The sequence below is a fragment of the Brachyhypopomus gauderio genome, chromosome 11 (assembly GCF_052324685.1).
Source record: "Brachyhypopomus gauderio isolate BG-103 chromosome 11, BGAUD_0.2, whole genome shotgun sequence".
Classification (NCBI taxonomy): Eukaryota; Metazoa; Chordata; class Actinopteri; order Gymnotiformes; family Hypopomidae; genus Brachyhypopomus; species Brachyhypopomus gauderio.
The window spans coordinates 22,572,571-22,596,865 of record NC_135221.1 but is presented as its reverse complement, the minus strand read 5'-3'; the positions used below and the strand labels follow the sequence as shown (position 1 = coordinate 22,596,865).

At 40.8% G+C, this 24,295-nt stretch overlaps 1 protein-coding gene across 1 annotated transcript; it reads right to left on the bottom strand.

Moving 5' to 3' along the window:
- Positions 1-18,487: 18,487 nt before the first annotated feature.
- On the bottom strand, positions 18,488-21,492 carry dusp1 (dual specificity phosphatase 1). Its single transcript, XM_077022745.1, has 4 exons — positions 20,949-21,492; positions 20,662-20,810; positions 20,321-20,540; positions 18,488-19,618 (listed from the first exon to the last, which is right to left on the bottom strand). The coding sequence occupies exons 1-4, from the start codon at positions 21,355-21,357 to the stop codon at positions 19,275-19,277; spliced, it is 1,122 nt and encodes a 373-aa protein (XP_076878860.1). The 5' UTR covers positions 21,358-21,492; the 3' UTR covers positions 18,488-19,274.
- Positions 21,493-24,295: the final 2,803 nt, after the last annotated feature.

Below are 24,295 nucleotides of genomic sequence, written 5' to 3'. Positions count from 1 at the left end.
ACTGAGAGGAGAAAAAAATGGTTGTCTCAACTAAGCAGGAGCAATCTTACCCTCACTAAAGATTACAACAGCAAATATATGAGAGGTAATCACACTGCATTTGAACTTTTCACAATAAACACACTATTGGAAAGCTTAATGCCTGATTTATTAAAATACAGAATAGTGAACAAAAATCAAAGACTCCAGACAGACTCGGGTGCAGGGTGAGGGTGCTATCTAGTTGCAGGCTCCATTGAATCCCCTATGGTTCTTTGGCCTAAAGAGAGAGAGGAGAAAAAGACAGGAGAAACTGATTATTATGAGTATTGATGTGATATGAATTTGAATTTGTTGCACATCCTTGGTTGTTTTTTATATGTGTAATGAGTGTATACGTATCCAGTAAGTGTTCTCTAATACTGTGTATTCACCCACTATGGGATATGTATATGGGTAGACAAAACTGAGTTGTCATGTGTGAGGAGTAAACTTACATCACTCTGCAGGCACATTTTGAGGCAGACCAGTTCATCAGAACCAAACAGGGCAAGACCAGGCTGAGAGCAGATGCTGTTCCCACCATTTTTGTGCATCGCCCCGCACTCAGAAAGAGGAAGCCCCCTGCACTACGATGCACCACTGGACCTGTAAAGACAGGGCCCATAGCTGCTGATCACAGCTATAGTGTTAGAGGTGACACAGGTGTAATAAGTATGAACTCCTAATAATTATATTATTTCTTTAAGTGATAGAATATTTATTTAATCACACTAAATAGTATTTGTCTTTTATATCCAGCAGTTTCAAAAACTGAGGAAATACGTTAATAAAATAAAATAAAAATAAATAAAATGAAATAAGGAAAATAAAATAAATAAAAGGATAAATAAATTAAATTAAAGGAAATAAAACGTTAGCTGGTACTCTAAAATGGATATCCTCATTTCACCTAGTAAAACAAAATCATAGATGTAGATCAGAGGTAAATAAACTAGTTTTTTTTCGGCGTGAGAAATCGGATGTGTGGCGTGTGAGCATGTAAAGACAGTCAAATGTGTGTGTCTCACGCTCATTGCGTGAGAGTTGGCAACCCTGGACTTATCTGTCTACAATCATTCCCTTTCTGACACTCTGAACTCCTTAGCATGTGATAACTCGATATGTTCCCTCCACCCACGTATCACCCTGGTTTACACCTGACCTACGTGTTCTAAAGACTACGGGCAGGCGTCTTGAGCGGCTATATAAGAAAACTGGTTTGCCTGTTCATCACCAGGCTTATATTGACCACTTCCCCTAATATAAGGATGCCCTAAACTCAGTCCGTGCTCTATATTACACTTCTGCAATAAATAACTCTGGTTCCGACCCCAAGCGACTGTTTAAAATTGTTAATAATCTTCGTCCCCCTTCGTCTCCTCTGGCCCCTACATCTGATCAATGTAACGCATTTCTTAGTTTTTTCACTAACAGTCTCAGTTATCTACCAGGATTTGCTGAAGGATCAATCACGTAGTTCTTCTTTCTCCACTTCCTCCCAGATGACTGTCTTGCCCTCTGTCATTCTTTACTTTTTCTTTAATTAAATCTGATCATATAATTAAACACCTCGCCAGTTCTAAGTCTACTACCTGCATTCTTGATCCTATACCTACATCTCTGCTTAAACAGGGCGTTTCTTATGGAGATCTGTAGCAAAACTAGAGAGCGTGAAGGACCTGATTTGAGAACTTGTAAAACAAAATCTGTATGTGTATTTTTTATTTGAGAACTTGTAAACTAAAAGTTGCACTTGTATTATTAATTTGAGAACATGTAAACTAAAATTTGCACTTGTATTTTTAATTTGAGAACCTGTAAACTAAAAGTTGCACTTGTAGTTGTGATGGAAATTGTATGATTTCCCTTTATGCCAGGCTTTCTTAGTATATATTAAACACATTAGATGTATAGGTTAGGACTCTTTTAACTCATGTGTGTTAATCATGGCACTGAAGCCATTCTCATAACTTCAGTTGGCCTCACATGTGTTTGTGTGCTCTCTGGACGGCCTCGGCTCAGTCCTAATCTGATGTTCCTCTGGTGTTCCTAAACTGACCTTGCTGGAGGTGCCTAATCTCCACTTGGAAGTGGCCACGGCAACAGTCAGTCCACCATGCCATCACGAGGATGCTAAGCATGGGGAGCGCATTCGAGGGGAGAGGCTAATATACTTCTGTCAAATCAGTGTTAATTACTTAATGTGTTGTCCAATCACATTTAGTTAATCACCTCATGTTCACTGTGTGTGCTTATAATTAAAGTATAAAAGATGAGAGTTCGGAGAGGGGAATTAGCTCTTGTGTGTTTGTAACAGGGGTCTCTTGGGGAGGGGTCTCTGGGCTCTCTGTGGCAGACGCCTTGTGCGTAACGGGGGTCTCTGGAACTAATCCATACTTGCTTAATTAATCCATACTTTGTTAAATAAATCATTGTACTTTATTATCTTACCCAACTGCTTCTGACTTTTATTGTGCTTACCATTTAAGGGATTCAGGATTTCAACATAGTTTTGATGTGAGAATTTGTAGAATAAAAATCTGAGCGTGAATGTAAATAAATCACTGGCAGGAAATGTACACGAATTCAGCGACTTCAAATCTGCCCGCCTCGACTTTTACAACACATATCTCGGTGTACATGTTGCAAAACAGATTTGAGCACTTGTACGGGGAAGTGGGCGGGGTGGTGGGGAATGGGACAAGAATCGTGACTCAGCTTATTTTTTGTGGCAAAAAGAAAGGAATTCAAGGCAGAACAATTGCGGATAACTCCTTCAATGATGGAACAAACACCGGATACGTTTTTTTTAACTGCAGGCCTGATAGTTTTCAGGCGCCACGCCGGAATTCCGGTGGGCGTACCGACATGTCCGCGAGAAAAAAAAGGTTCGCCTAGTGCAGGGGTCGGCAACCTATGGCACGCTGGACCAGCATCTGCAAAAAATGTAACAGACATTTAAAGATATTTAAATAGCGACGAATCAAGCGCTAGGACCACGCAGAAAACGACCACTCCGAGTTCGCTTAAATAAATCTGGGCTAAGAACGTTTTGGGAAACTCACCCCTGGTCTATTAGTAGTTCACTCTGCCCCCCCCGGGTAACAATAACAATATACACGGACAGAACGCCCCCCCCCCCCCCCCCCCCCCAACCCACCGTTGACAGTGGCACACTAATTGATTAGAAATGTTTAAGTTGGCACTCCATGTCTCAATGGTTGCCGACCCCTGGCCTAGTGCATGGGTTAAAGTTCTCCGTCACCACGACGGATTTCCGTCATTTGAATTTTTGGGGGGAAAAATCACTATAATAAACCATACACGCGCGCGTGCTATCTGTTTTGAGGCCGAAATATGATCCTCTCACTGGATCATCAGCGCTGGATGGATCACGGCGGTGTCCCTTGATTGACTTGCGGGTCATCTCGCCTTCTGATTTTCGGACATTACGTAAAAAAGCTACCTCCCTCCTGCCTTAAGTCCAGTTTGTTTTGGTCAGTTTATGTTTTCAACTTGATTGGTCGAAGACATTAATGCTCCGATTCAATCAACATAAACATCATACAGGCGGTCCCCGGTTATGATGATCCCGAGTTACGGTTTTTCGTGGTTACTACACATCTCCCATTTACTGTATAAAGCCTCGTTTAGACCCAAGTGATTCTGCGTCGTAAACGGAACTTGGTGTTTGGTGTGCGCGGTGTCAGGATTAGTTAAACGCAGCTATGGATAAAGGTATTTGCCAAAAGGTTAGCTTTAGGATAGGATAACTGCGTATAGTATGTTATTTACGTACAGTTTGTACGTATGTTCTGATTTACACCAAAAATTGATTTACGAAGACGTCGTAACCCGGGGACCGCCTGTATTTCAGACATCGGAAGAGCTTCAGAGGTAGATACAAGATAAATTCAGTATTTTATCTTTATTCTGATTAAGTTAAATTTTTATCAGAAATATAAGAAATTTTTTTTTTTTTAGCCGGTACAGGTGGTCAGACGATCTGATTAATCATGGCCGCCTTACGGCGTAAGGTGTAATACATGAACAAAAGCACAAAATGTATGTCCTAATAAACCAACACAAAATATTTATTAAATATTTTCTATATTAAAACTAACTATAATCATAATACTTTTAATTATTTTAAACTTTATTTGCATAATTTCTTTGAGTTGTCTGGTATCCTATAATTTACTAACAGTAGCCTAATGAATAAATAATTAATCATGCCTGTTTTTAACATATTGTGTCTAATTGTGTTAACAGAATCTTTAGGTTACAGCATTTTCTCAGAATATTAATAGAATTTTTATTTATTTATTTATTTTTTAATTTCATCATAATGATTACCTGACCTATTTATTATTAATTAATTTAAAGATTAATTATTAAATATTCAAAATATGGTACACTTCCACTGGACTCCCTACTGGACTCCCTAGTGTCAACCATCCATGCCAGCAATCCAAATGCAGGATACAGGATGATGGGCTTGCTGAGGGCACAAGGACATTGGGTACAGTGGGAGAGAGTCCGTTCTTCAATGCACCAAGTAGACACCATTGGCGTAGTTTCCAGAATGTCAGAGTTAGGCTGTGTAATCAGGAGGACATACTCTGTGCCAGGCCCAAAGTCACTGATGCACATTGATACAAATCACAAGTTGATTAGATTTGTACAATAAATCTAAGCAGCAAAGTGTTCTTTCATATTTGTCTTTGGCATTGACTGTATTAAATTTAACATCATTTATCACTCAAGGTACAATATGGTGATCTTTGGAGGCATAGATGGCTTCTCCAGGAAAGTACTGGACATTTATTTTAATCATATTTATAACACAGTATTTTGTAGCAGTGTCATTTTGTTAAGCAGTGGCGGACTTAGCAATTTGGGGGCTCAAGGCGAATTTAGCTAGGGGGCCCATCAACATTAATATGCGAGAAATAAGTTCAGGTTCACACTACACGATTTTAGGCTGGTTTTTCAGTCGCCGACTGTTTTTGTAGATCGCCGACATAAACTGTGGTCGGAGGCAAATCGGGGATCACTCGGCGCTCGCTCAGTCGTGTAGTGTGAACTGCTGAAAGACGCTCGCCGAGCCGTCGCCGAGTGGTCGCCAACTCATCGCAGACGACCGGCAGATATCTAGCATGTTTAATATCTAGCATGTTTAATATCTAGCAGTCGGCGACTGTGAGTCAACAGCAGCGTCTAGCTTCATACAACTTTACTACAACACTGTGTTTAAGTTATTGTGACAGCACTGGAGAAATAGTGCGATTGAATATATCTATGTTCACTGCAACGGAGAGATGAAATAATTCTGGCAATTTGGGACTATGGAGTGGTTAAACGGTAAAATAATAATAATAATAATAATAACGAAAATGTGGAGTACATGTACGTTGTTTTTTTTCTTCTAAGTGGTGTTGCTGGTTCTCGCGAGTGTTTCGTTTTCGTGTTCTCGTGTTTTTGGACGGCAGCCAGATGAGTCGGCGATTCCCCAGTCGTTTAATTCGTGAGCCCGCGTCGCCGATCAGTCATGTAGTGTGAAAGCCACAACAACTGAAAGACTCGCGATTACAGCACAACCAGTCGTGTAGTGCGAACGGCACAAAAACCTGACGACTGAAAAGTTGTGTAGTGTGAACCTGGCTTTAGCTAGACAAGGGGGCCTGTTGTAGAATAGCCGAACGGCGTTTGCAAAAACTGAAAAACAGAACCGGAAGTTCCACCATACCATATTTATTTTAGTCCACGTGCAGAGTGCCTTGGCATTCCACCAACAGTAATAATAAAGAATGCACAAAAAACAAAACCAAAAACAAAAAAAACAAATTAACCTAACTAATCAAACTCAATTGATACATTACAACCAGGCCCTCACGCCTCTGCATTCCCAGCCAGCCCCCCCCTCTTCTCAGAGTTCTGCTCTTAAACATTTAATCTTGGGTTACACCACTGACCGGCACGCCCGCAGGGAAGGTTTAAAACGCACAGGCTATAATTACCTTTCCTATTTTATGTTAAATCAAACATTTTAATATATATGCAATAGTTGACTATGAGTATAAAACATTTTATCATCAGACATTCAAGTTGGAATGACCTTTTAAAACTAGACCCCTCAAAGCAGGTTCTCTCTCCCCCCGGCTCAAACATCCGAAATGGCATGGTCCACTTGCCACACAACCTCCTCCAAAACTACAAAACCCCACAAACCCCTGGGCTCAGGTCCTTTGACCTGCCAGAGACTGCCAACATGGTATGACCAACAGGTAAGCCGAACCCTTTTCCTAAACACACTATAAACAGTCAAAAATACATGGAATGATTGTTATAATTTACACCAGGGGTGCTCATTACGTCGATCGCGATCGACCGGTCGACGGGTGGATTTGCAATCCACTCAACAAATTACGTTCGCCACCCCCCCCCCCCCCCCCCCCCGCTCAACAAATTACGTTCGCCACCCCCCCCCCACCCCCCCCCCCCCCCGCTCAACAAATTACGTTCGCCGCCCCCCCCCCCCCCCCCGCTCAACAAATTACGTTCGCCGCCACCCCGGTAGATCTTTCTGACTTGGTCATCTTATAAGTAGCTCGCAAGCTGAAAACTGTGGGCACCCCTGATTTACACCATCAGTTGGCCACCCTGAATGGTGCAAAATAATCCCAGCAGTTTATTGTGTTTCAGAGTTCTGACAAGGTCCAACTGCAGTCCTGTGGGTCTGCAGTCCTGTGGGTTTCAATAAAAAGAGTCTTTAAAACTGAGGTTGTCTTGTGGTTCATTCTTCAAACAGTGAAACATGGAACGGACGTGAGCTCCGTTACAGGGCCCTACAGTGGGAGGGGCCCAAGGCAATTGCCTAGCAACGCCTATATGCAAAGACCGCCTCTGTTGTTAAGTAGTCATATGATAGGCTCAGTTGATATCCGTAACTATGTATTACAAGGGTATTGATCACCAAACAATATTTAAAAGATTTGTCAACAAAATGGTTCAAGTGATGAATAACAATTAATGAAGTCCTCCTGACCATTTGTTGAAATGTTTTTTCATATTTGTTATCTTGATTTAGATAATGTACCTTGGCGTGTCCAATGACAATCCTGGCTTCAACAACTCTGGCTTCCTTCAATTTAGGCCCCGTCCACACGACGCCGGAGGTTTTTAAAAACGGAGGTTTTTGTCTCCGTTTTCAAAAATATCTATGTCCACACGACGCCGGAGGTTTTTAAAAACGGAGGTTTTTGTCTCCGTTTTCAAAAATATCTACGTCCACACGACGCCGGAGGTTTTTGTCTCTGTTTTCAAAAATATTTACGTCCACACGATCAGCGTTTTCAAAAATATCTACGTCCACACGACGCCGGAGATTTTTAAAAACGGAGGTTTTTGTCTCCGTTTTCAAAAATATCTATGTCCACACGACGCCGGAGGTTTTTAAAAACGGAGGTTTTTGTCTCCGTTTTCAAAAATATCTACGTCCACACGACGCCGGAGGTTTTTAAAAACGGAGGTTTTTAGCCTCCCGTCCACACGAAAACGGCGTTTTCGGTCACCGAAAACGGAGGTTTTTGAAAACGCCTTCCAAGGTGGAGACTTGAAAACTCCGGTCTCGGCGTTTTCGTGTGGACGGGGAAAACGCATGTTTAGGAAAACGCTGATGTCACATAGTGAGTCTGCGCATGTCTTTTTTTTTTTGTTTACATTCGCTCAGCTTGTTCAGCATGGATACGCAGCCGTGAAACGCTGCAATTAACATGCCAGCCCAGTAGAGGGCGATCGTACTTCCCACAGAATGACATCAAAACACTTGAAGAATCAAATTAAATCAAATATATTTGTATAACGCTTTTCACAACACACGTTGTCACAAAGCGCTTTGCAGGATTTATATAGTTTACAATATTGTAGCGTGTAGTGCGGATGATTGATTCAGGGAACGAGCCATTTTGAATACTTGCTTTCTTTATTAGAAAGCAGCCCTGTTTCAACACAACCGGTAATGCTTGTAAACTCGGACATATACATTGAATGGGTGCGGGGTATCGAATGAGTACGAACACACGGGGGTGGTAAGTTTGACAGGCACATTAAAAACACTCATACATACATCGATTAGAAGCTTACATTGTACAGACACATTCATCACATAGCGCTTTATCACAAGCACATTACAGACATTATAACACTAAACTTAGCGACCAAATATGACACGAAAGGGATTATGGGAACGATTTGATATGACGATTTGAAAAAACTGAACGCAGCGCATTTAGGCGCCTCCGCTGTGTTATGTAATGCGAAAGTAACATTAAATTAAACTGTACACATGTTAATAATCCGCCAATTGCAGTGACAACGAAAGCAATCACGGAGCTGTCCAAGCTGAACGAATGTAAACAAAAAAAGACATGCGCAGAATCCCTATGTGACGTCAGCGTTTTCCTAAACATGCGTTTTCCCCGTCCACACGAAAACGCCGAGACCGGAGTTTTCAAAAGTCTCCACCTTGGAAGGCGTTTTCAAAAACCTTCGTGTGGACGGGAGGCTAAAACGGAGACAAAACCTCCGTTTTTAAAAACCTCCGGTGTCGTGTGGACGGAGATATTTTTGAAAACGGAGACAAAAACCTCCGTTTTTAAAAACCTCCGGCGTCGTGTGGACGGGAGGCTAAAACGGAGACAAAAACCTCAGTTTTTAAAAACCTCTGGCGTCGTGTGGACGGGGCCTTAGTCGGTGTAGGTGAAACATATAACAATACATTGAGCAGGGGTGTCCAAACTTGTCAGCAAAGAGCCAGTATGACTGTAGAGTTTTATTCCAATCAAACAAGCTCACTTGATTTTACTTGTTTTAATTAGTTAGACCCAATCTTCAAATAAGTGATTAGTTGTGAGGTGTGCTCCTATTGCTTTCAATGGAAAGTGGCAATGGAAAGTGTCTTTGTGGAAAAGATTGATGAACCAATACAGAGAATCACATTTGATTTCATGCATGTGACCTATGGTCCACGTCCCCGTCCCAGTCACGACAGACACCAGGTTGCGGATGACAGGCTTCTCTTTAATGTCGTTTTGCAGCAGTAAATAGTCTGTAAACGAACATGGAGTATGACCACACCTAGTATTGTCTCATAGCGCGCAGTTATAGCCTTTCCTGCTCGCAGCAGTGTATGGTCTATTCTGCCGTGAATATTAATGTATAATACTTAATATACATCCGCTTAATAGCGTGATGCAGTGAGCTCTCAAATTGCATCATCCAAGCAATTACATTAATAACAACATTGCAGTAGACACAATCATCCTGTCTTAGTTCAACTTGAGGATTACCGCGACCGCATATTTTATTCTGAAATAATTGCTAACACTTAGCGGTCAATTCCCTCGTCATAAAATAAAATAAAATGAACATGACAAAGTTAAACCAAGAATATTTGCTCACCTGTAAACGAACATGGAGTATGACCACACCTAGTATTGTCTCATAGCGCGCAGTTATAGCCTTTCCTGCCCGCATGGGAAAATTAAGCATTAGCGAACCATACCAGCATCTGGACATTCTGGTTATAAACCGCCTATGAAATGCCCATCCGTGACCATAGCTCTGTTTATGATTGTATATGTTTAATAAAAATACTGCTATAAACTTATTAGCGTAAATTCGTCATTATAATCAGCTTGTAATTTTTTTATGTGCTTTGGCGGAGCAGAACAGTACTTACTCGCAGCAGTGTATGGTCTATTCTGCCGCGAATATTCCAGAAACTTTAGTTTTAGCGGGACTGCACAGCGCTGACGTCAAGTAGGTGGTGCCAAAACTCCTTTTTAGCAAGAATTTCATATCGCCTATTATTTTACCCTGTTACATAGTGTTTGTTGCTAAACTTGTATTTCAATAGGGGGCGGGCTGATCAAGGAACAGAAAATGTTGATGTCGCTCGTTTTATGTTCTCTGTTCGGGGAACAGGAAAGGGTAGCTTCATTGCAGGCAAAATCATCCACAATTAGAGGTAATTATGAATGAACCCTTTTGATTAAGTATCTGCAGTTCCTACATTAGCCATCTGATAGCACTTTTTATCTTTAACCAGGATTGAGCGCTTGTGGCGTGATGTATTCACAGCAGTTACTAGCTGCTTCTACAACATTCTGCACCAGCTTGAGGATGAGTGTCATCTTGATCTGTCCAATAGCCTGCACATATTTTGCTGCCACTTTGCCTTCATTCCATGCCTACAAGCCCACCATGACATATTCAGAGAAGGCTGGGATAATCATCCTCTTCGCACAGAGGACAATCGTTCTCCCAATCAGCTGTGGCACCTGGGACAGGATTATCACTCCGAAGAGTGTGATGATGTAAGGACATTACAGTTCAATACTGTTCTCCCATTTATCTATACATTTGTTCCACTTACTAAAGCAAAAATGTATTCAACAGAATCTGAACATTCCACCAATAGACTGGGAATGCAGCGGACTTCTGCCCAGTGATTCGAACTCTGGTGTCCATGTACCTGAGATTGAATGTCCACTGACAGCTGATGAACTGGCTGGACTAAAGGCTGCCATAGAGCCAATGAGACAGTCAACAAGTCTTGGTGCTGATATTTATTTTGCAGCATTACAATACATGCAAAACATTGGTTACATGTAGTGACTTCTGTTGTAAACCTTGAAGTTTTAACTTGTCTGAAAGACAATTATTTTATTTAAATTTAATTGTTCATTGTTATTTACCAGTAGTTATTATTAAATGGCCAAATTGCTTTCAATTGCTTTTTGTTCCAAAAAGTATTAAAATATGTAAAACAATGTTACATTTTGACAGTGAACATGTTTTAACTGAACCAACAATGTTGAAATGAATTTACATAAGTAACTAAAGTAAAGATCTTTACTAACTAAAGTAAACATTGCCAGAGGTGGGGACTCGAGTCACATGACTTGGACTCGAGTCAGACTCGAGTCATTAATATTAAGACTTTTGACTTGACTTGAAAAAATATTCAGAGACTTAGACTTGACTTGGACTTTTACACCAATAACTTGGGACTTGAATTGGACTTGAACCTGTTTACTTGCAAAGACTTGATTTTTTTTTTACCCCAAATCTAAATTTTAAAACGCATATTAATATTTATAAAGTGCGCCCCATTAATTTCATTTCCGTCCTTCTGACGCAGACCGGTCCTCTGCTTTTCCACACTCTGTACGTTGTGTGTGTGTGTGTGTGTGTGTGTGTGTGTGTTTGCATGAGCTGCAGCACAACCAATCAAATGGGGGGGTCAGCGAACGTGAATTGTTACCGGGCGGGGTGTAAAATGGACACAAATTAAGTATTATATCGCAATCGATCGATCGCCAGTGGTTGGTGCCAGAGCGAACTAGTAACTCATTGAATCATAGATAAGGATCAGAGGTAAATAAACTAGATTTTTTTTTCGGCGTGAGAAATCGGATGTGTGGCGTGAGAGCGTGTGAAGACGGTCAAATGCGTGTGTCTCACGCTCAATGCATGAGAATTGGCAACCCTGGGTTCTGTATCTGAACTCAGGGAAGAGAGCCTCTCTCTGTCACCATCATATCCAGTTCTATCTCAGCATGGATTGTGTATTTGAAGACATCTACGTCGAGAAAAATATATTGACAAAAGTGGAGCGAGTTTTCAGCTATGTGGACATCATTCTACGGCCTCATCGTGCACAAATGACATACAGACTTTTGGCCAGTTTGGTCTTTTGCAAATGCAATGCAGAATAGTTTACTGAAATGTCTAAAGTTGCATTCCTGATTCCTGTTAATTGTTCAGTTCTTATATTTGTTTGTCTTGTGTCACTCACACATGGACACACATGTTCTCCAAGAAACCAGATAAGAGAAGAGAGGGAAAAATGCTGTTATGGTTCTTTGTATTGTACTGTGAAAATATCAGCACTTTTTATTTGAACATGGAGTTCTACTTATGACTTTTTCACAGAATATTTATTTCTGGAAAATTGTAGTTTAAAGTATGAATATTTTTGCAGCTAATTTTAACAAATTGAACTGTGCAATAAAGAGGTGTAATTTAAATTTTTTTATACTTCATGTTTTCAGTTGCACATGTTTTATCAAGATTTGAGGAGAATACAGATTTTAAAAAGAACACATGTCTATTATTTACATTTAAAATATACCTGCAACATTGGTTAAAAAAAAAAGACTCGAAAGGACTTGAAATTCCAAGTTTCAGACTTGGGACTTGACTTGACTGTTGCCTGTCTTGACTTGAGACTTGACTCAGGACTTGAGGACAAAGACTTGGACTTACTTGAGACTTGCAAAACACTGACTTGGTCCCACCTCTGAACATTGCACTGTAGCACTTGGTGTGGGGTTGGGAGGAGGGGGGCTTGAGTGGAGCATAAACAGTTTAAAATTTTAATTTCGTATGATGACAAGCATACATATGCATGTGTTAAGCACTAAAGAGAATCTCTAACACTTGCTTCCTGTCATTATATCAGTCCAAACCCACTGTCATTGTAGGCAATACAACCTTCCAAATGATCAGTAAACTCGTGGTAGCTTGTGTAATAGGGTAGGGAGTTTTTCCTCGCCACTGTCGCCTTTGGCTTGCTCATTAGGGTTCTGGACCCATAGTATTGTTAACCTTTTAAATCCTGTAAAGCGCTTTGTGACAACATGTGTTGTGAAAAGCGCTATACAAATAAACTTTGATTGATTGATTGATTGATTGTAATGACCAGGTAAACGCAAGATATGGAAGCAGGTGGATGATGTTGGATGGGCTGCCTGCACCACTTCCACTTGCATGTCTTTCATGGGCAGCTCCTAGCCCACCCAGAAGTTTACCAACTTCTTCAGTTTGTCTTGGGTTACTGTAAGGGAAACAAACGAAAGGGCACATCAAAGCTTTAGCATGCAAAATTTTGAGAAGTGATTTGCAATAATAAATGAATGAGATGAAACAAAAAAAAATAGATGTCAGTTTAAATTGTAGACATAAAGATGTTAATGTATTTATGACACACTACATGTTTACCCAAATAATACCTGCTAACCCTAACCCTATGGTGGTCCTGCATGGATCTTGATAATTAAAGAACTGGGTAAAACAGGGGCACATACTATACCATCCTATAGTACATGCTGCTAAAACAGAATATAGAAATAGAACATATTTCTAGGTTACTTATAAAAGTAACAAAACATGTTATATGTATATATGTAAATATATACGAAATATATGTAAATATATTTACAATAATATAGGCTACCTGTCTCCACAAACTGCCACAAGTACCCACTAATTCTGCATTTGACAGCAACTGGGAAGTCGTCATTGTCTTCTACTTCATCCTCACTTGGCCAGATGATGTTGTTTAGAACTACCTAAATTTAATAGAATATACAATGGCATTCATGGATTGATTTATCAATGGTAAAGTGTAGAAGGATTAAAAGAATGGAAAGGCAGACCTGAGCACTGCATTCAGTTGCTGACTGACGTGGGAAAATCAGAGGTACCACATCTGGGGGGTGTTCCAGAAAGCGGGTTAAGTGACTAACTCAGGGTTTGTTAACTCTGAGTTCACTAAAACCCGGAGTTTCCTATTCCAGAAAGCGGGTTAAAACAAACTCAATGTCAGTTGCTATAGCAACTTACGCTCTGAAACTAACCTGCTTTCTGGCAGGTTGACTTGAACCAAACCTGAGTTACAAACACCATGGCGTGTCCTTTACTCGAGGATCCAGTGGATTTCGAAGCCCAGTTTATTCGCCGAGCTCTTCGTCAGGAACGCGTTATTAGACCCAGGGGCGTCGCCTGGGGTGGGCTTCCAGGGTTTCAGCCCCGAATGATTATCCAGTAGCCCCGAACCTTTTCGCTCAGCTGTACTATTAATGAGCAGGCCAATGCTGCTGTGAGAATAGGAAATCTCTTAACGCCAATTATAGTGCCGCCTCAAGGATAAAGTTCCGCCTTTCAGGAGAAATAGCCAATCAGCTTGCTGGTTTTGCGGGCCCGGAGGAGAGCCCACCCAAGGAGAAAGGTAACGGTAGTTAACTATGTAAACTGTGATGACATTGTTTGTGGAGCTATCTGATAGTTGGTTAAAAACACACAGGTCAAACCAACTGTGTGCTTAATAAAATGCAGCTTGTTACTAGTCAGCTTCGGAATTAGTTAGCTAACCTAGTTAGTTAACCTGTCTAGCTAGTTAACCTAGATAGCTTAGGTAGTGAAGGTTTGAGGGAGAAAAAAAACTATCAGATATTCGTAAGTACGAGGTTACGAAGCACTTAACAGTTACTAACGTTTTGGGAAACGCACCCCTGTTCTGTAATGAAACACTTACCAAAGTTAAATATATCCAGAATACAATAAATACTGTTGTTATTGACCGTTCTGTACAAATGTATTAGCTTTGCTTTCAATAAATTTTAACCTTACGACGACTCATGTTCGTAAATGCTCTATTTGCCAAACTAGACTAGAACTATTTTATACGCACATCCAAAAGAAAATTCAAAACAATGACTCCAGAGGGCGGTCTTCACTCAAGAATCATGAGCTTCAAGTCGCTCTTTCCTCTAAAACCTACCAAATACACAAACTCTAACTCAAATTACGCTAACCCAGAGCGGAACTTTATATACATACCACCCATTCTTAGAAATGTCCCTATTGGCTTGGCTTATGTCAGTCAAATACAACAATGGCTGTCCAAGAACATTTAATAATACGTACTATTGTTTATACAAAGGAAGGCAAGCAGAAAGTCATCATATGATGGAGAAATCAAAAATAGTCTAAGGAAGCAGCAGGACTGTAGTCCACAAATCTACTGACATTTCTGAGAGTTTACACGTTACACTTTTTTTCATAAATGTACACTTTGGGTGACTTTTCTACTTTTTGTTCCATTACATTTGTCTAACAACTAGTCAATAAATATAGTACAAGTAGGTCAAAGTCAAATTTATTTATATAAGCATTTTTACAACACACGTTGTCACAAAGCAGCTTTACAATCGTATGGGTCCAGATCCCTAATGAGCAAGCCAAAGACAACAGTGGCGAGGAAAAACTCCCTATGATGGTGGGGAATAGGAAGAAACCTCGGGAGGACCAAGACTCAAAAGGGAACCCATCCTCCATTGGGTGGCCTGCTAGCAGAAGTCCGTATTTGTTGTCCAAAAATAGTTCTATACATATAGTTGTGGTTCTAAAGTAGGCTACTTTAACTCGAGTGCAGCTTTAAAAAGAGCAAATAATGTTTTAGGGTAAAGTCCAGCCTCTCTTTCCAGAACCCCAACTGTGTGTTGAGGTGAGCCCAACTATCTAGTTGGTGTCTCACCCTCACACACCAGCTCAGGCTCCTTCCCAACCAGAGAGCTTACGAAGGCCCCCACCTTTGGCCACCGCCCAATCCACAATGCACCAGACCCATAGTACTACCTCTGGCTGTGCCTGGCCGGGCCCCATGGGTAGAGACCCGGCCACTAGGCCCTTGCCAAGGAGCCCATCCCCTGGGCCTGTCTCCAGGGTGAGGCCCCGGTAACCCATCACCTAGGACCAATTTGCCTTGGGAGACCCTTCTGGGGGCACTGCCCCCGACAACCTAGCACCTCGGATAATGTAGGCACACAAGCCCCTCCACCGCAATGAGGTGGTGATCCATGAAGGAGCCATAAGAATCAGCACCTCTAAAACTGAGACCACAGTACTGAGTCAGACAAGGGTGGAGTGCCCTCTTTGGGTCCGGAGTGAGTCCTTGCCTCAAGTGCAGGAGTTCAAGTATCTCGGGTTCTTGTTCACAAGTGAGGGAAGAATGGGAGGTTGACAGACGGATCGGTGCTGCGGCTGCAGACGCTGTACCGGACCATTGTGGTGAAGAGAGAGCAGAGCCAAACGGAAAAAGGTCTCAATTTACTAGTCAATCTATGTTCCAACTCTCACCTGGTCATTAGCTCTGGGTAGTGACCAAAACAATGAGATCACAAATACAAGCTGCTGAAATGAGTTTCCTCTGCAGGGTGTCCAGGCTCTGCCTTAGAGATGAGGTACGGAGTTCGGTCATCTGGGAGTAGAACCGCTGCTCCTCCATGTAGAGAGGAGCCAGCTGAGGTGGTTCAGACATCTGGTCCGGATGCGACCTGGGTGCCCGGACCCGGATAAGGTCATGGGACGAGGATGGATGGATGGATGGAACACAAGAATTTGTTTGCTGCTGTTCATAGATTTCAGCTTTTGTTAGATGTAACCATGTCTTGGTGATCTTATCCATCTAATCAAATGATTATAGATTCAGTCGATGCAAAATGAGAGCAATATAACCTATATAATATAACCTATATAATATAACATATATAATATAACCTATATAATATAACATATATAATATAACCTATATAATATAACATATATAATATGAGTTATATAACCAATAACTAAATGAAAGGGAAGAGAAAGCACAGGCAATCACTTAGTTTGATTGCAATCAGATTTTCCTCTAGACAAGAATTAGGTCTCAGATTTGTCTATAGAGACATTATAACTTTATAAGAAGTCAATTTTTGAGATTAGAAAATAATTTCTCTCTGTTTTATATAGAAAGTGCACGAATGTTGTAATATTTTCAAATGTCTACATTTGTCATCACAGTACTACCCCAAATCTGTCTGATCATACCTTACACATGTGGGTTAAGACATTACAACATGTGGAAATACCCTCAATTCAGCAATCTGTGCTGGAAAACTATTCAGTAATACATGCACAGACACAGTTCTAAAAGGCCCACTCACTGTATTCAATATATTTCTTTGATAAATAATGTTTGTAGGTATTTAAACATTGCTGTGTCTTATCTTTTTCTAGGCAATTATTTCACATTTTATATAAAATAAATCCAAAACTTTTAAAGATTGACTGTGACCAAGATGAACAGTAGGCTGAATGAGATAAGATGCATTGTGTGAGCATGTAGCTCAAAGATGTTATACTATATTGTTGTGTTGTGGAAGAGAGAAGCCAGACTGGTCCATGTCAACTCAAACAGGCTCATTCTCGCCTGACAGGTAACTGCGTCAGAAGTTGCGCAATCAAATTAAGACTTAACTCACAGGAAACGAGGGCACAGCATTAAACATGACAACCTTACACACACACAGTGCAAAACTCATAAACGTAAACATACACAAAATAATATGGAGTAACCTAGACTAACAACACACATGACTAAAAATTCCAAACACCAATACTGCAGGACATAAACATAACCGACCATTACCAGGGGAGTCACGGGTGCTTGGACCAATGCTACAATATTATCATTGTGTGAGCATGTAGCTCAAAGATACGCACTTATAAGGTGTTTATTAATAATCTTCATCATTATCATCATCATCATTATTATTATACTAATGGTTGGAGGTACTAATGTTCCTTTCTAACACACTGGGGAAAACAAGCATAAACCTCCCACTCATCCGATTAAACAGCATGTCTTCTTCTCAGTGACGGACTTAGCAATTTAGGGGCTCAAGGTGAATTTAGCTAGGGGGCCCATCAACATTAATATGCGAGAAATAAGTTAGATAGTCAGGGGGCCCCAACAGTGGGCTGCAGTGGGAGGGGCCCAAGGCAGTTGCCTAGCCACGCCTCTATGCAAAGACCGCCTCTGCTTCTTCTCCGCCATCGCTCATCTCTCATGTTTTAGGACACTCGTGTGTGTGCAGTCACCACAATCATCGCCACTATCATCACCGCCATCACGGTCATCTCACAGCTGCTTCTATTGTCTTCTATGGTTGTCACCGAGTGTTTTTCTCCAAAGAGCACATTCAATACAATTCAATAGGCATAACCCAGACAGCACGGCCCATGTGAAGTGTACCTGAAATGAAAGGCTTGTTTTTCCCACCAGCATTGTAACGTTTGCTTTAAACAAACAATGTTCACATTTACATTCTAGCCAGCTGGTTATTTGTTGTCCAGCTGACAAAGTTGTAATGGTTCTTTTGATTTAGAGTTTCTCTATTAGTATATAAAAGGATTTTGGTTTGCTTCTTCTATTTTTGTTTCCGTTGCAATTGTGAATGCAGGAATGCAGACTCAGATGCTACCAACGATGTATTATGGGGGCAAAGGTTTGCCATTGGTACACAGTTGTACATTAGCACAAAAATTTAAACCTATTTATTGACATGCTACTATTTTTTAAATATTTTTAATTTTATGTTTGAGATGTTTAAAATTACATTAAGGACTTAATTGATCTGTTTTGTTTTTATGCTTTTGTGGTTCCATTTCTACATTTGGACTCGGACATGTGATATTGCTTAGCAAAACAGCACCATCCTTAAATATTTATATTGCAAGGGCTGTATCTTAATGTAAATCGAATACATAAATGAACTAACTACACAGTAAAGTCTTCATTTTTCTAAAAAAAAAATTTATTTGGCAGTATAAAAACTTAACATGTAAAAAAAATATACCATATGAAATATATTAATTTAGCAAATAAATATCACATTTCCTGAAAGGCACTCCCAGTAGAGGTGCTTCAGGAAGGCTTCTAGAACTATTCAGGCACAGGGAGGTATTTAATGTTTGTTTTTGTAAACAAAACAAACAAAAACCACAAACACACCCCTGCCCTCTTTACAAATAATTAAACCATAAATCTGGTGTAGTTCTGAAAGGCATGTGTGAGCCTCTTTCATCGTCTTGAGGGCAGCGCTTGTCTAGAGATAATACATTCAACTGTTCACAAATAAAACTGAAATACAATGCAGAACACCATTCCCTCAGATTAGCACTTAATCTGAGCAACTTGTGGTCCAATCAGATTATTCATTATGAAGCAAATCAAATCATTAACAAATAAATAGATTTTCCTGAGCAATACACTGAACTAGTGCTCCTCTGCTAACACAAAAGGTAAATGATTTGTGACTTCTGGATTCTGGAAAGTGCAGGATGCACACAGGCATTGATACATTGATATTGTATCAAACATGATCTTCACACAGCAATGACACCCAGGCCTGTCAGCAACACAAACACATGCTGCCATGTGGTTGTTACACATAGAGTGGTCAGGCTGGACTGGCCACATACACTCATCCAGAATGGAGTGAAAATACTACTGCATCATAACCAAGGGGTTTTTTCTTTCTTTTAAAAAGAGGCCCCAGCAATTCAAGTTCCTTGGAGGGTCAGCAAGTCGGAGATGGTGTGATGGGACTGTGTAGGAAAGCAAGTGGACTGGCATTTGTACGAACAGGGATGGGAAAGGTGAACACTGTCCCACTCTTGCTTAGTGCTGGGCTCCCTGCCTGTGAGGAGCATGTGGCCAACACCTGAGACTCGAACTGGAGCAGCTGCCCCATGAAGCTGAAGTTCGGGGAGATGATGCTGCGTCGTTGCTTGACAAATTCAAAAGCCTCATCCAGCCGAACCTGGTTGGTGCGCATCACGTAAGCCAGGCAGATGGTAGCTGAGCGCGAGATGCCAGCCCGGCAGTGGACAAAGACACGTCCACCGTTGTTCCGCACGGAGTCTGTGTGGGGAGAAGCAGCACATCAGTTTAACCAACCCAAAGGGTCATTTTAACATGAGGCACCTTAAGGAAAACTCCTCACTTACAGCCCCAACTTCTCAGATGAAGAATGGAACTTTTTTAATATACAAGAAGTCCTGAGCTCTGAAAAAGAAAATGCTGAAGATGTGTATGGGGAGTCCTCCAGTATTGTCCGCTTTTCTCCACTTTGAATTGCAAATCACACTCTGCAATACTGCTAACAGAGGGAGGCTTCTCATTAGGAAAACAGGAAGTAGTAAAATGAGCCCTGGGGGAGGGTGCCTGTACTCCTGAATACCACCAACCCCCCTCAGCTAGACGCACTGGTCTGAGAAGGAAGGCCAGCAGAGGCAAAGAAAACTTGCTTGTGTAGAACAAAGGGAGACAAACAAGTAAAAAGAGCCAGTTGGTCCTCTAAAAGCTGATCAGGTCATGGTTCACTGCTTTAACTGAAAAGGGGCACTTTTAAATCGCATAGTGTGGGGATGATGTAAGCCATTGTAGCAGTCATGCTTGACCTATACAGCTAGTCAATGTGGAGGGAACTCTTGAAAAATGTAATTCATGTCTACCTTTGGAGGAAAGAGGTATCTTTGCCTGCCAAAACCCACTATAAAATATTCTGTCATGTAACAGCAAATATAAAAATAAATAAGTAAGAACATTTATATATTTTCGTACCTATAAATTCAATGGCCTCGTTGAACCAGGAGCTGATGTTGGCTTTATGGTTGTCTTCAACAGGAATGCTTTTGTACTGAAAATGGTCCTCAAAATGGTTTGGACAGTTTGAAGAAACGTTGATGAGAGCCGTGATCCTCAACATATCCAGCATGTCTTTTCTAGAGGCATGGTATGCACTACCAAGATAAAGAAATGGTAAGATTTCCACCGGGCCACCCTGAAAAACACAAGATTGACGAAATTATGAACGTAAATATGGATCGAATTAAAGGGATAAACCCGACTGTCATCCAAGCTAGGTTTTCTGGCGTTTTCTCGGACCCAGTGATGGCGCCTACCTGGTCGTACAGAGGGGTCCCGCATGTACTGCAGTCAGACTCAACATCTTCTGGCTGGCAGTTCGCACCAAGCGGCAAGTTCAGAGCCCGTGGATGTGCTGGCCTGGTGCACATTTCGGGAAACTCAGAGTAAAACGCATCGAATCCACCTAAATAAAAATGTAACCTAATGTCAACTGCGATTCTTGAAATCAGCCCTCAGAACCATAATTTAAGTAAACATTTTGGCTTTAATAGCGCTACCATAGGACTCAAGTATAAGCCACACGACACTTACTAAAACACACCTTTTAGCAAGAAGACGCTAGCGCCACAAGCATTACGATTCAGAGCGGTCACAGCCAGCATGAGTGTGCCATCTCTCTTTACTTGGCCGATATCTACGCTCCGGTCATCGAGGAAGACTACGGTCCGGTATCCACCAGAGACGAGGCGGTTCCTGGTGTCCTCGTTCGGCACGATGTGCTCCAAGCCCAGTGCACCTCGAGCGCGGCGGCGAACTATGGTGCTGAAGCGCACGTTAGTTGATCCAGAGATGTGAGAGGAATTAAAGGAGAAAAACGAGCGACAGTCCAAGACGAGGCAGTCGGGCTGGCCCCGGTCCAGAAGCGCCCGGAGGGAGGAGGGCTCCATGCTCGGGACCTCCATCATCACCATAGTAGGACAACGCGGAGAAAGACGCACTTCTAAATACATACAGCGACGTACAAAATAAAGACAAATCTCAGGTTTTCTTACAATTAATCCGTGATACCGATCCGGTGTTTACAGCGTTCGTAAATAGACCGACGTAGTAGTTATTTCCGTTTATAGCAGTGTTGAGTGCTTTAGTTTGGTCTTTTATACCTTCCCGTTCATACCGAGAGCACTGACGTCACATACGCCCCGCCCATTTTGGCACCGTGCCCACGAAAATCAACACATATGTCACAAGTATTTGATCAGGACAACCAAATACTTACGAAAGACTAACAAGTCAACCAGATTGTAGTTAATCCTTTAAAACAGCGGTCCGCAACCTTTTTTGGGCCACGGACCGGTTACATGTCAGACAATATTTTCACCGACCGTCCTTTAACGTGTTGGGAGTAAATACGACGAAATAAAATGATTGGCATATATAAAGCGCATAAATATTAAACTCACCAGACGCACCGACGGATGTAATTGAGAAGAAAACCATTTTCAAAAACCATCACTCAGACTCTGATCGTGGATGATTTTTTTTTCTGTGCGGCCCGGTATCAAATGAACCACGGACCGGTACCGGTCCGCAGCCCGGTGGTTGGTGACTGCTGCTTTAAAACAATATAAAACCAAGACGAGTAGAATTGTACTAATGCTATTCAAAATTCAGATCGTCAAATGTATTATCTTCCTTATTTGTATGAGTTGTAACAAATAACAAGATAATTAGTACATATCTGTAACTAGACTCATAAAAGTTTATAATTTGTTTTTATTGTACAAGTCTATGCAGTGTGCATTGCAGCGAGAGCAAACGCTAACCATAAAAGTTAATCACTGTATAGAAACTGGGGGTCTGGTAAATTTCCACCAGCTGAAAACACTACACACACTACACAGATCTCTATGCCGGAGAGCAGCGTATGAAATGCATATGTGTTTGTTAACAGAGATTTTCTTGTTTGGATCAACAAAATGTTGCGCAGTTTTTTGCATTTTGTTAGCTAAATAAATTGGTTGCTGAAACGATGGTGTCAAGTTTGTTGAACTGCTTTGTTGTGTAACGTGTCACAGCCTTATTAATAAAAACGCCTGCCATGGACATGGTTAGAATGTGTGGTTTACCACCGAGCTATGACATTCTTACAACTTAGGCATGGTGAGCATTACTTGTAAGTCTGTAAGTCACTAAATAATAAGCATACATGCGCTTTTATTTTATAAAAAATAAAATACTTTATATACATTCATTTTAAATAAACACATTTTTATGTTTCTACACGTTCCTAAAATGTATGTTTCCTGTTTCATACAGGCATGTTTACTGAAATGAAAGTAGGCCAGCATGAAGTCGTGCCTGACGTCAGCACAGCGTTTCTGAGGCCTGAGTCAGGACTGTGGAGCACTGCTGAACCTTGTGTGACTAAAACAGAGGAAGCAACATAAAGTAACAGATGGGGAAAACTTGGTGTCACTATGAAATGAAGCTATATCTGCCCGTGTAGCTGTTACTGTCCAAACCCACTGAATCAGTCCTGAAGAGCAAGCTGACGGGATGTTATGAGTGGAGTAAATGCCAGATAACAGAATGTGTTGTACCCACACTTACTATAAACAGGTTGTTGTGATTTATGGACATACCTACTAAGGTATTATGGAAAACATACCCTATAAATATTTTATATTCCATAGAAGTCTTTTGTTAATGTATACTCATTACATAATGAAAGAATTGTTTTTCATTAATAAACAGGATTATGTCAGTGCAAAAGTCCTTTCAATTCTGCTTATTTAAACAGGGCTGTGAGAGGTTTTGACAGTGACATAAAAGGTAGGCAACACAAGGGTTGTTTGACTATTCACTTCCAATAATAAGAAATATCTGCACATAAGTGAATCATTTTTAGGCTCAATTTAGTTAATCTCAAGATTCACCCCATTGCTTTTGTTTTTGTCACTGTTTTGTCCTCACTACAAAAGGAAACTGAAAGAGGTGTCGATACATTTCCTGGATATACTATTAAGAGTATGGCTATACCCATCCTGGATATACTATTAGAGTATGGCTATACCCATCCTGGATATACTATTAGAGTATGGCTATACCCATCCTGGATATACTATTAAGAGTATGGCTATACCCATCCTGGATATACTATTAGAGTATGGCTATACCCATCTTGTCACTGGTCATTAATGACAAAAGTGTGTCTGAGTAACCACTGGTAGGCCCATGAAACTACATGGTCTGCCCTGTCTTATTTTTCATTATTGACATGGCTCACTAATACCCTTTCAAAGTTTCTGTCTTCTGTATTTGAAACAAATCGAATGTCTAATTTGCACAATGGCATGGCATATGACATCAGTTTAAGCAGAATGTGTCCGGAACGTTTTAAGTGCCGGACACACTGTATTACAGATGGTCTTATGTATAAATGTTGTCGGTCCACCATATTATGGTATGGGACAGTATAGGAAAATATCAATAGAAAATTATATTTTAGCTTGTGAGTGTATTTGGAAGTATACAAAGCAATTACAACTAAATTAGTTTCCGGTATCAAGGATTGCAGAGTCAAGGATCAACAGTTTCATTTCAAACTCATTTAAGTGAATCAAAGAGAACCAAAGTCCGTTAGATCTGCGGATGTTCTTTTGTAGTCGGTTTTCTAGTACTCCTTCTGACATTGTTTTAAAATTTTGACTTTAAAGAGGCACATAAAACCCATTCACCTTGTGTTGTTGCAACATGCCGTGTCCAAGTCAAATTTATTTACATTTACATAGCGCTTTTTACAATAGCCTATGTCAAAAAGAAGCTTTACAAATATCAGGTCCATATCGAGCAAGCCAGTGGCGACAGTGACACGAGAAAGGTGTAAAAAAGTAAAAAAGACAGAACTCATCCTCCCTGGTCTTTGTGTTGTTATATAGTTAATTATAA